Here is a 12267-nt window from a genome sequence, read left to right on the forward strand (position 1 = left end):
CCCCAATAAAATTAAAAAAAAAAAAATAGAATTACCATATGATCCAGCAATTCCATTTCAGGGTATATACCAAAAAGAGTGAAAAACAATGTCACAAAGCGGTATTTCCATACCCATGTTCAAAGCAACATTATTCACAATAGCTAAAATGTGGAAGCAACCCAAATATCCATTATAGATGAATGGATAAGGAAAGACTGTGTGTGTGTGTGTGTGTGTGTGTGTGTGTGTGTACCACTGAAATATTACTCAGTCTCAAAAAGGAAGGATATCCTGTCACATGCTACATGGATGAACCTCAAGTACACTGTGCTTACATAAGCCAGTCACAAAAAGACAAATCCTGTATGATTCCACTTACATGCAGTATCTAAAGTGGTGAAATTCAGAGACATAAAGTAGAATGGTGGGTGCCAGGGAATGGGGGAGGGGGCACAGGAAAGTTATTTAATGGGTGTAGTTTCAGTTCTACAAGATGAAAAAGTTCTGGAAACCTGTTTCACAACAATGTAAATACACTTAACATTACTGAACTCTATACTTACCAATGGTTAAGATGGTCAACTTTATGTGTTTTTCAACCACAATTTAAAAAAATACCTATCAGTCCACAAAACAACATGGAGGAACCAAAAATGCACATTACTAAGTGAAAGAAGACAATCTGGGAAGTCTACACATTGTATGACTCCAACTATATGGCATCTGGGAAAAGGCAAATCTTACACAACCAGCAAAAAAATCAGTAGTTGTCAGTGGTTTGGGGAGAGGGAAGGAGGGATGGATAAGTGAAACGCAGGGCACTCTTCGGATGGTAAAACTAAGTTGTATGATGCTGTAATGGTGGGTACATGACATCACGCATGTGTCAAAACCCATAGAATGTACAATATCAGGAATGAACCCTAATGTAAACATGGGCTTTAGTTAAGAACAATGTAGCAATATTGGTTTAATTGTAACAAATGCACCACACCAGTGCAAAATGGGAAGGGGAGGGGGGATATGGAAGCTCTGGGTACTCTCTGCTCCATGTTTCTGCCTGGCCCCCACCTGGGTGCCTGGGATGCAGAAAGCAAACAGTTCCCACCCAGTGCTGGACTCTGTGACCCAAAGGCAAACACGGGAAACTTCGGGAAAGAATGTGGACCTGAGCTGAACCTCAAAAGACAAACGGTGCTTGCACAGGGAAGGGAAAGACATTCAAGGAGGTGGAAAAGCATGAGCAAAGATGTGGAGACGTGAGTTTGCTGGTATGTGATGTGGACGGAAGAGATGACCATGCGAGAATACAGGTGGCGGGAATGGGAGGTAGTGGGGGAGCACACAGCAGGACGAGGGAGGGGGCCAGCCTGAGGTGGCCTCAAAAGCCATGCCTCCTTTGTTGGACCGGTCCCAGGCCCTCCTGAGACATCTCGGCAGGTTCACAGTGTTCTTGGGTCAGTGTTCTTGGGTCACTCCTGGAAAGCGTTCCCCGCTACAGTTTAGCGAGCACTTGCTATGTGCCAGGAGGGCACCAGGCACAGTCCAGGGACTAGCTCTGAAGCTAATCCACTCCTCTCCACGGCTGTTCAGAATGCCGTTTAGAGACAGAGATCAGACAGCCAAGGATGGTGAGGAACAAGACAGGAAGAAAGAATAGTGAGAAAGAGAGAAGAGAAACAGAAAGATGGGAAGAGAGAGAGAGAAAAAACATAAAGGAAAGAGAGAGATAAGACAGATAGAAAGGTACAGAGAGGACAGAGAGAGATAGAGAGGGGACAGAGACACGGAGGGGATAGAAAGAGGACAGAGAGGGACAGAGACAGAGGAATATAGAGGGGACAACTACAGACAGAGGAAAGACAACAAGGAACAGAGAAAACAGCTAGAGATCAAGGACAGAGACAGAGAGATAGTGAGAGACAGGATCTCGAGAGATGCCAGGCAAGAGACGTTCCTTCCTGGCACCAAGGGCCACTGGCATCTGAGCGGCAGAGCTGCCGTGCAGAGCCAGGGGCCTGGGTTCAGACACGACCTCCAGCACTGAGGTGCTCTGTGACCTGGGCAAACCCGAGCCCTGAGGAGGATGAGGATGATGGCAGCGCCTCTCACGGGTCTGAGTAAGTTTCAAAACGTGGGAAAAGCAGCTGGGCCATCGGACCAGGGCTCAGATTGGACGCTAAAGGCTGGGCTGGTGCTGATGGGGGCCTGCGGGGTCCTGGCAGAGTGGGTGGCATTGGGCTTCAGGGGCTCATATCCCTACTGGGTTCACAGACAGAGTGGGAGCTCCGCGGCATCCGTGAGGCCAGCACACCCCCTAGTGGCCGCCTGGAGAAGCGGCAAGGGGAGCGGGAAGGGGCATCTGTGGGGCTGTGCCCAGGCTTGGGAGGCACAGCTGCTCCAAGGCAGGATGGGGGTCAGGCCAGGAACCAGGAGGTTTCCCCGAGAGGGGGGAGATGGTGCCAAGAGGGGAGAGGATTTGATGGGAAGCAGAGTGTAACCCACACCCCACCCCAATCAGTCATCTGCATGCAAACCCAGGGCCTGGCCTGGCTGACCACTGGCTGAGGGACTTAGGCTCCCTGCTGCTGCTGCTGCTGCTGCTGGTCCACTCACCAGTTTCTCGCAAATGTTCAAGACAAACCCACGGGCATGTCCACCTGACCTGCGGTCACAGGGGTGACACCCCTCCCGGCACCATTCCTCACGGGTTTCCGGCATTTGATGCATCCACCCAGGATGCCAAGGCTCCCCATTTACGACGGACGGCAGCAGTGGATACAGGACCATGGTGCCCAAGAGCACACGCTGACAGGTGATGCCCCGCAAGGCTGGCATCCTCCTCCAGGCAGAGCACCTGGGTCCAGGAACGGGATGGGAAGGGAGGGGCGGCTCCACTCAGCACCACTCATGAAATGTGTGCTCCTCGTCCGACACGAGGCTTTCTGAGTCTAGAAGGACGGGGTGTTCGTTCTACTGGACTCAGCGTGGCCTGGTTGCACTAATTCTTCCTCCCGAGACACCAGCAGACAAGGAACAGTTGCCACACTGGCAGGAGGGGCAAACACACAGTGGGCACTCAGAGCCTGGGTAGCTCATTGTCCCCCCCCAATTTTGATGGTATGTGGGGTTCGGACTCCTCATAAAGAAGGGAATGGACCACCACACCATTGAAGCCCCGTCCTCAATGACCAGCAGGGGCCAGGCCAGGTGGGAGCCCAGCATGGGGGGTGGGCCACTGAGGCCAGTCCCTGCTCAGAACATTCAGTGTGGAGACCACAACCGTCCCCCACAGTGAGGATGCTGCCCCCGGCTGCTCCCTTCCTGGGGAAACCAAGGCACCTTCCTGCCACCCTCTTGTCACAGCCCCGGCTGTCACAAGGCTGCAGCTCTCATCCCTTCAAGCAGCCACTGGAGCTCGAAGGCGGGGGGAGCAGAGGCGGCCCAGAGCCAGGGCTTCCATCTGGGGGATGGTCACCCCAGCTGCGTCCACTCTCCAGGTGCAGAGTGGCAGGCTCAGAGGGCACGAGTCTCCTCCCGAAGCCCAAGCTGGAGCCCACAGTCTCCACAGAACAGCCTCCAGGGAGCTGGCATTACTCCTCTGGAAAGCAGCTGGCTAAAATGTACCAACCACCTTAAAAATCATCATAGCCTTTGAGCCAACGTCCTTGGTGGGAATCTAGGCCAGGGATGGGCAAGCTAAGGCCCGGGGGCCAAATCCAACCGGGGGCCTGATTCTGCAAATACTTGGACTGGAACACGGCCACAGCCACATTTACATATTGTCTGTGATGGCTTCTTTGTTACAAGGTGGCATTGACAGAGACAGCATGGCCTGCAAAATCCAAAGTATTTACTATCTGGCCCCTTACAGAAGTTTGCCAACCGCTGCTCTAGGCCAAGAAAGTCCTGCCGTAAAAGGCAGGAAAAAATCTACATACAAATACTTTCACCTGTTACAACTTACAATACAGTGACCAGAAGTGGAAGTAACTGGCTCATTTCACAAATAGGGGATTGATTGAACAAACTGGTAAATCTATGTGATAAAATATTTCCCCGGACATTTGTTACATTTTGGACGAATTGGGAAAAATGTTTATTATGCTGAACAAAAATATGCAGGATGGAATAACATGGAGAGAATGATTTCAACACATATAGAAAAAGAGAATTAGAAAAAACACAGAGAGCAAGATGTCAAAATGGTGACCTCGGCGGGATGATTACAGGTGATTTTTTTTTCTTGCTTCTTTCCTTTTTCACTGCTCTCCAGAATTTGTAAAACAAGCATAAACTACTATACTTTGGTGATCATAAAGAAAAACCTGGGACGATCTCCTTCCAGCTTCCTTCTTCCTTCCCTCCCTATCTCATTCTGCCCTTGTCTCTTTCTCAAACACATGCCATGGCAGAGAAGGTTTCTCATTGGAGGGGGAGGTCACAGTCCAAACACAAGGTTCTATCCAGGATGGTCCCCCTGCCTGGGACGCCTGTCCCCTCCTCCTCAGGGAGGGCTCATCCCTAAGAGACAGCCCTGACCTCGCTGTTTCTGGGAAGCCGTGCTCACCAGCCTGAAGCCCAAGCAATGGTCACACGACCACGTTGCCCTCCAGCAGCGGCTCCTTGGAGGCCAGCAGCCTGGTTGTATTTACCTTGTGACCCCCAAATCTCAGGCCAATGTCTGGAACCTACTGTTTGATGAATCAAATGGGGGCGGGGGGAGTTGATAAAGAGTAGGAAATGGGGCTTCCAAGAAGGCAGAGAAGAGAAGAAAGAGTTGGAAACAGGATCCCAAGTACGCAGACCCTACATTTTCTCCAAAGGAGTGCTCACTCCCTCCAACCCCCTCCTGACCAACTTTTGTCTGCCATCTGCACTTGCCAGAAGAGCCCTTGCAGGCTCTTTCCTCACCTTCCACCCACTCTTCACACGTGGCTTCAGGCCACAGCACACCCCAGCAAGTCCTGAAGGTTGCCCATGTCCCCAAATCCAACAGGTATGTGTCCTTCACCACCTCACATACTCTTCCCCATGTCCCCGCCACCTCTGGGGTAGGTAGCCAGCCCTGTTTTGGCTTCCTTCCTCCCACCGGGCAGCTCCTTCTGTCTCCCTTGCAAGTTCTGATCCTTCCTCCAGGCTCTCTCTGCCACCTTCTTCTCATTGCCGTCTCTCCTGCTTAGGGGTACCCCCCATCCCTCAGCTGGTACCACATAAACACAGACGACGCCCATGCTTCCAACTTCAATGCAGCCTGCTGCCCGGAGCTCTAGTCCCTGGACTGAACTGACATCGCCGCTTGGATGTCCCAGGTACCTCCAACCCTACAGGCCAACAGGCACACCCAGAGTGCCCTGTGGGTGGCAGGCCTCTCCTCCAGCCTGTAACCCCCCACTCCTCACACCCAGCCACCACCAACCCGCCGCCCTCCTGCCCAAGTCTCTGGGATGTTCCTCTCCTCCCCCGGGAGTTGTCCCACCTTCATGTTTGGGTACGGCCCCCCCTGCAATGCTCTGTGCATACTGCAGCTGGGGAGCTTTCAAAATGCAAATCTGCTCACCTCACATCACAGAGTGTCCTTCTCTGGCTTTAAACACTCCAGCGCTTTCTGGATGCTTCTACAGTAACAGGCACAGCCCTTGTGCACTCGACTCTGCTCTCTGCACCCAGCCCTGCCTTGGCTCCTGCACCTGCAGTCCCTTCCGCCCAGCACCTCTCTGCCCCATGCCATCAACCCTTCCTTCAGAGGCCCTGCCTGAGGCCCCTGCCTGAGGCCAAGCCTCCCCAGCTCCTCTGACCAGTACCTTGTGTCCCTCTCTCAGAGCTGGTGTCAAGGTCACAATCGTTGTTTCATCTGTATGATCCCGTCATGCACATCAGCCAACCCCACCAGCACAGGACTGGGTGGGCACAGGGCTTAGTGTCAGGGAGGACCCTGTGGCCCGCTGACAGGGTGTGGGGGCTGGCACAGTGCCCTGGGTCTGGATCCTAGCATGAGCCTTAAGGAAGGCCCTTCGGACAGAGCAGATAGGCAGGCAGGTAAGGCTGTCTAAAGGTCGTGACAGGAACCAGATGGCACAGTCCAGGGCCCAGCAGGGCCAGGTGGGGCTTTACCTGGGTCCTCATCTAATAGGGACCGCTGGCCCTGGTACCAAGGTGGGGTGGGGGCACGCAGATGTAGCTGTGAGCCAGAAGATGCGAGAGCAGCTGAGGTGGGGGAGGATGTCGCGAATGCCCATCCTGACCTTGGTGTTCTTCTGCCTCCTAAATACCACCCAGCCTGACAGGTTAGCCCAGGATGTGTGCTCTGTACACCAGGGCCCCCACAGAGCAGGGCATGCCTTGGGCCCCCCCCCCAGACCCTCACCTACTTACCTTGCATGTCGTGCCCACCAGGGCTCCGTCCCGGCTCCAGACAGCGCCCTGCACCAGGTCCCTGTGGGCTGCCAGCTCTGCGAAGAAGAAGCCAAGGTCAGGAGGGGCTCCAGTGTCCCAACACCCTGCCCTGGGCAACGAGGACACCAGGGAAGTAAGTGGGCCTGGCTGAGGGTAACTCTCCAGGGCAGAGGCAGAAGCTGCCAGGGTCCCTTTCATGCAGGAAAAACAAGGGCAGCAGCTCCTTCCAGACATGCTGTACCCCACTGGGGCTCCTTCCTCCGCCCTGCCATTATCCGGCCACGCTCCTCCTCTGACACTACCCAAGGCTCCCGCTGCTTGGCCTGCCTCTCACTTCCCACCCGGGCTCACTTCCGCTCACTCACCAACACTTCAACCCCTCCCTCCCACAACTGGCTCACACCAGCCCTCAGACATGCCACACGCACTCCTGCCTGGGCCTCTGCTCGGGTCATCCCCTCTCCTCCCCCAACGTGACAGTTTGAAAATCTGACACTCCTCCTGTTATAGGCTGAACCGTGACCCCCCCAACCCCCCAAAAATGTTGAAGTCCTGATGCTTAATACCTGTGAATGTGACTATGTATAAGTGACTTAATTTGCAGATGATCGAGTTAAGCTGATGTCATTAGAGTGAGCCCTAATCCAGTACGACTGGTGTCCTTGTGAGAAGGGAAATGGACACAGAGATAGACATACACAGAGTGAAGACGATGTGAAGACACAGGGAGAAGACGGCCATCTACAAGCCAAGGAACACCTGAGGCTACAGAAGCTGGAAGAGGGGCATGGGACAGCTTTTTCCTCGCAGCCTCAGAAGGGACCAGCCCTGCCAACACTTTGATTTCAGACTTCTGCTCTCCAGAACTGTGAGATGATACATTTCTGTTATTTTTAAGCCACTCCGTTTGTGGTCCTTCATTTAGGCAGCCCTGGGAAACCAATACACCCTCCCTTTAAGAGGTGGAGCCTAGGGGCCGTCCCGGTGGCTCAGGAGGTTGGAGCTCCATGCTCCTAATGCCGAAGGCTGCCAGTTCGATTCCCACATGGGCCAGTGGGCTCTCAACCACAAGGGTGCTGGTTCGACTCCCCCAAGGGATGGTGGGCTGTGCCCCCTACAACTAACAACGGCAACTAGACCTGGAGCTGAGCTGCTCCCTCCACAACTAAGACTGACTTGGGAAAAAAAATCCTGGAAGTACACACTGCTCCCCAATAAAGTCCTGTTCCCCTTACCCAATAAAATCTTAAAAAAAAAAAAATGAGGTGGAGCCTAAGTCCTTCCTTTTGAGTGTGAGAGGTGAGCAGGACTCAGCGACTGGCTTGGAAGGGATGGGATGTGACTTGCAAAGCTGGATCATGAAAGGCACCGTGCTTCCTCCTTGCTCCTCTCTCCTGGATTGATTGTTCACCAGGGGAAGCCGCCACCATGTTGTGAGGGCACTCAAGCCGCCCATGGAGAGGCCCATGTCGGGAAACAGGATTTCTGCCCCAACCGGCACCATGGGAGTGGACCGTCTTCCACCCCAGTCAAGCCCTCAGATGACGGCAGCGCCAGCCGACATCTGAGCTGCAACTCCACAAGAAACCAGGAGCCACAACCACCCAGCTGAGCACCCCTAAGCTCCTGACCCTCAGAAACTGTGAGATAATAAGTACTTCCAGTTGTTAGAAGCCTCTCTGTTTGGGGGTAATTAATTCTACAGCAATAGTAACTACTACGACAAAGTTCACTCCCTGGGATTAATCCCAGCCCTGCCACCTATGTGCACCGTGGCCGTGGCCAAGCTACTCAACCTCATGTGTCACATGGGAACGGCAACACCCCCAGCGGAAGTGCTGAGCTGAGCAGTCCTGAAGCCGTCACCAGTGCCGGGCCCATGAGAAAGGCTTGATATGACAGTTCCAGCCCGAGTGACTCCCTAGTAACATCTGCCTGGTGACTTGCACCTCTGCTTCAAGGGTTAGGCTGGTCTCAACTGCACCAGGAGCTCTTTGGGGGCAAGGCCTGCACCTTGCACCTCCCATCCCTGTGCCACAAGATACCTGCATAGTGGACACTGGCTGAAGCTGTCAAGAAGGGACCCGAGACACCCAGTTATGTTACTGATGGCCCTTGGCCCCAGCCCCAGAGGTGGGGACATCACCACGGTGAGCTTAGCCCACCCTGGACACTGCACAGTCCTGGGCTGCAAGTCCGTCCTTCAACTCTCTGAGCCTTGTCTTTACCCTAAAAAGGGGATGAGCATGTCAGGGAGGGCTCTGCAGAAAGGACTCAGTGATGCCACCACAGAGAACACCTGCGCTCAGCTGTAGGTCACACGATAGGGTCATAACCAGTGAAATGCTGGGGAGTCTGGCCCAAAGCTGTCATCACCTATGCAGGGTCTGAATCCACATGTTGAAAGTTAACCCCCACTGTGATGGAATCTGGAGGTGGGCCCTTCGGGAGGTGATCAGCTCACGAGGGTGGAGTGCCCATGACTGGGATCAGCACCCTTATAAAAGGGGCCCCAAAGAGCTCCCTCGCCCTTTACGCCACCACCTGAGCACACGGTGACAGGACAGCTGGCTATGAATCAGGAAGCAGGCCAGACACCAAATGGCTGCCATCTTGATCTTGGACTTCCAGCCTCAAGAACTGAGAAATGTTTTATTGTTTATAAGCTACTCAGTCTATGGGATTTTGTTACAGCAGCCCGAACAGACAGGGACAATCTATACGGGCAAAATGAGAGGAGGAGAAGCTGCAAAGGAGCAAATCCTCATCTCTGGGGTAGAAGACAGTAGTTTGTTTTCAAAACTGAAATGACATACAATTCAAGAGATAACAGTATAAGGAAGTTATTTAAACATATGGAGGAAAAAGCAGAAAAAAACAGCTAACCGAGATGAAAACAGATGCCCACGGAAAATGGAGAGGATAGGGTATTTATAAAAGACTAAGTTTTATATACTATGTACATGTTAGACTTTGATATGTACTTTATAACTCATGTTATCAAACACATAAACAAAAAACGGATGCTGTCCACACTGTCCAGGAGGGCACTGCCCAGAAAGGGACAGCCAGTGTGGCGCATACCTGTGAGGGGCTGCTGCTTGGCCACGTCCCAGACCTTCACGGCCATGCCTGCTGCGCTCACCAGGATGCCGTCCACAGTGGGGTGGAACTGCAACACCTCCACCTGGGTGTCCTCAGGGCCCAGCACCAGCCCAGGCCCTGGAGGCAGCTCCTGGCCAGAGGCTGGCAGTCGCCATAGTTTCACCTGCAGGAAAGAGCAAGTCTGTGAGCCCAGGGCCAGGAGGGGCCTTGATGCCTCCAGCCAGCCTTGCCCGAGGCTGCCCCTGACCTCAGAGGTCATGCTTGGGCACGCGGCTGTGTGTCTGTGTTGGGGACCCAAGGAAGGGAAGCTGGCTTGGGATCACAAGTGTAGTTGGAGGCTAGGGGAAAATGGGGGTGGGAGAGCCAGGCCTCCCACACCATCCCAGCCTTGCTGTCCTCAGGTAGCCAAGCAGCAGGACAGCAGGTCAAGGCCACAGCTGTCACACTGCAGCACATGGGAGCCAGAATGGGCTGAGGAGCCGAGAAATTGGGGCTAGCCCAGCTCTGCAAGTCTGCAGAGGGGCTGAGGGGCAGCAGGAGGAGCTAGACTGGGAGGCAGCAGGGCCCTAGGGCTTGGGGGCTCAGAAGACCCAACTAGGAGTGGGTGAGTCATCGAGAAGCTCTTCCAGTGGGGCTTCACTCACCGTCCTGTCAGCTGAGCCCGTGGCCAGGAGGAAGTCATCAAAGGGAGAGAAGTCCAAGTCTGTGACCAGGTCTGTGGAAGAGGAATGGCTGACTCAGGCCCAAAAACCTGCCAGAACGTCCTGTTTCCAGCCCGACATGTTCTCTCCAAGGCTGGGAACCATGGCCCCGGGCTTCAGAGGTGATACCTCTGCACACATGGCAGCAGGCTCAAAGTTCAGAGGGAGGGCATTTCTGCAAAGCCCAGGCAAACACCACAGGCCCGGCCTGCAACACATTTCCCAGAAAGCCCTGTGGACCCAGGGGGCCAAGGGCCCAGCATGGGGAGGTTGGTGGGACAACAGGCAGGAAGCTCCTCAGATTACCAGAAACCTACATTTGTCCCAAATCCAGAGCCCAGCACAGGGCCTGGGTCAAGAATGTGTGAATGGGGGCCGGCCTGGTGGCTCAGGCAGTTAGAGCTCCATGCTCCTAACTCCGAAGGCTGCCGGTTCGATTCCCACATGGGCCAGTGGGCTCTCAACCACAAGGTTGCCAGTTCAACTCCTCGACTCCCGCAAGGGATGGTGGGCAGTGCCCCCTGCAGCTAAGATTGAACATGGCACCTTGAGCTGAGCTGCTGCTGAGCTCCCGGATGGCTCAGTTGGTTGGAGCGCGGGCTCTCAACCACAAGGTTGCCGGTTCGACTCCCACAAGGGATGGTGGGCAGTGCCTCCTGCAACTAGCAATGGCAACTGGACCTGGAGCTGAGATGCGCCCTTCACAACTAAGACTGAAAGGACAACAACTTGACCTGGAAAAAGTCCTGGAAGTACACACTGTTCCCCAACAAAGTCCTGTTCTCCTTCCCAAAGTCCTGTTCTCCTTCCCCAATTAAAAAAAAAAAAAAAAAAATCTTAAAAAAAAAAAAAAAAGAATGTGTGAACAAACGCATGAACGAACGCAAGTGCTGGCCCCACTCAGCCATGAGGGATTCACAAACCACCCAGCCCAACTGGCACTCAGTACCTCCTCGGGGAGACATACATCTGTGCAGATACAGCGAGGGGTGGGCTGTGCACGCAGGGGTGACCCCGAGGTTGGGGGGCAGGGATTGTCACATGCCCAACTTAGAAGGAGTTCTCTGCCCCAACTGCCCCTCAAAGCAGAGCTGACCAGTCCAATCATGGGAGTGCACGTGACCTGCACCCAAACAGTCAGCTTCTCTCGTAGGGGAATTAAATCTGGAATGGGAACGCCTAGTGACAGGGTGCCTTAGGGACTGGCCTGGGTGAGGGGCCGCCAGCTGGGAGGGAGCGAGCTGCTCCCACGCCAGGACACTCCTCAGGCCTGCGCATCCAGCTGCTCCTTCAGGCCTGGAAGCTCCCCAGGAATCTCCTGATAAATCCATTTTTGGCTTAAGCAGGCTGGAACCGGTTTCAGTTCTTTGCGACCAAAGCACCTGAACTGCCCAGTACTGGGGGCTGACATGGGAGGTGGGGGTACACAGAGTGAGCCAGAGCCAAGAGTGGAAACGAGGCTGGTGGTTTCGGGGGGCAGAGACAAGACCAGCTCCTGGAGGTGGGGGTGGTGAAGGATGCGAGCTGGATGGCCAGGCCCGCATTAGCAGAGCAAAGAGCACAGCGGCCACCCTACAGCCTGCCTCCCCATGGGGCCAAGAACTACATTTTCTTCCTGGCCAGGGATAAAGAAGAGAAGGGGGAGGGCAAGGACAGGTACTCTTGGGACAGCCCCAGCCTGGACTCTCCACCACAAACCCCTGCCCCCCACCCTGTGGGCTCCGCGCGGGACAAGGCAAGGTCCAGGCCCAAAGCAGCAACCGGCGTGGGCAGCCTGGCACGCGGAGGGAATGAGAAGTGGTAATGTGTCTGATTTGAGTGCCTGGCTGCCAGAAGCCTGAGTCCTTCATGTGCACTTATCTCACCAAATCCTCACAGCAAGAAACCAGGACGGCACTGTGGCATGATCACCCAAGTGGAGGACGAGGACACAAAGACAGAGTGGATAAGTAACTTGCCCTGAGCTACACAACTAAGAAAAGGTGAAGCTGAGGGTCTGGCTAGGCAGTCTAGCTTCAGAACCTACACCCTCAGCACATGGTCACACTGCCTTTCCCAAATTGGTGCAGACCCCTGGGCCATC

General features: G+C 54.3%; 1 protein-coding gene across 1 annotated transcript in view; it reads right to left on the reverse strand.

Moving 5' to 3' along the window:
* The window catches only part of CORO7 (coronin 7), a 56380-nt gene that overhangs the window by 38302 nt on the left and 5811 nt on the right, over nucleotides 1–12267 (reverse strand). The window contains exons 4-6 of the mRNA XM_033101280.1: nucleotides 10128–10198; nucleotides 9463–9646; nucleotides 6358–6434 (exon numbers count right to left, since the gene is read on the reverse strand). Of these exons, the coding sequence (XP_032957171.1) occupies nucleotides 6358–6434; nucleotides 9463–9646; nucleotides 10128–10198 (332 nt within the window). The remainder of the gene's footprint in view (nucleotides 1–6357; nucleotides 6435–9462; nucleotides 9647–10127; nucleotides 10199–12267) is intronic.

This window comes from Rhinolophus ferrumequinum (genome assembly GCF_004115265.2).
Source record: "Rhinolophus ferrumequinum isolate MPI-CBG mRhiFer1 chromosome 15 unlocalized genomic scaffold, mRhiFer1_v1.p scaffold_54_arrow_ctg1_1, whole genome shotgun sequence".
Lineage (NCBI taxonomy): Eukaryota > Metazoa > Chordata > Mammalia > Chiroptera > Rhinolophidae > Rhinolophus > Rhinolophus ferrumequinum.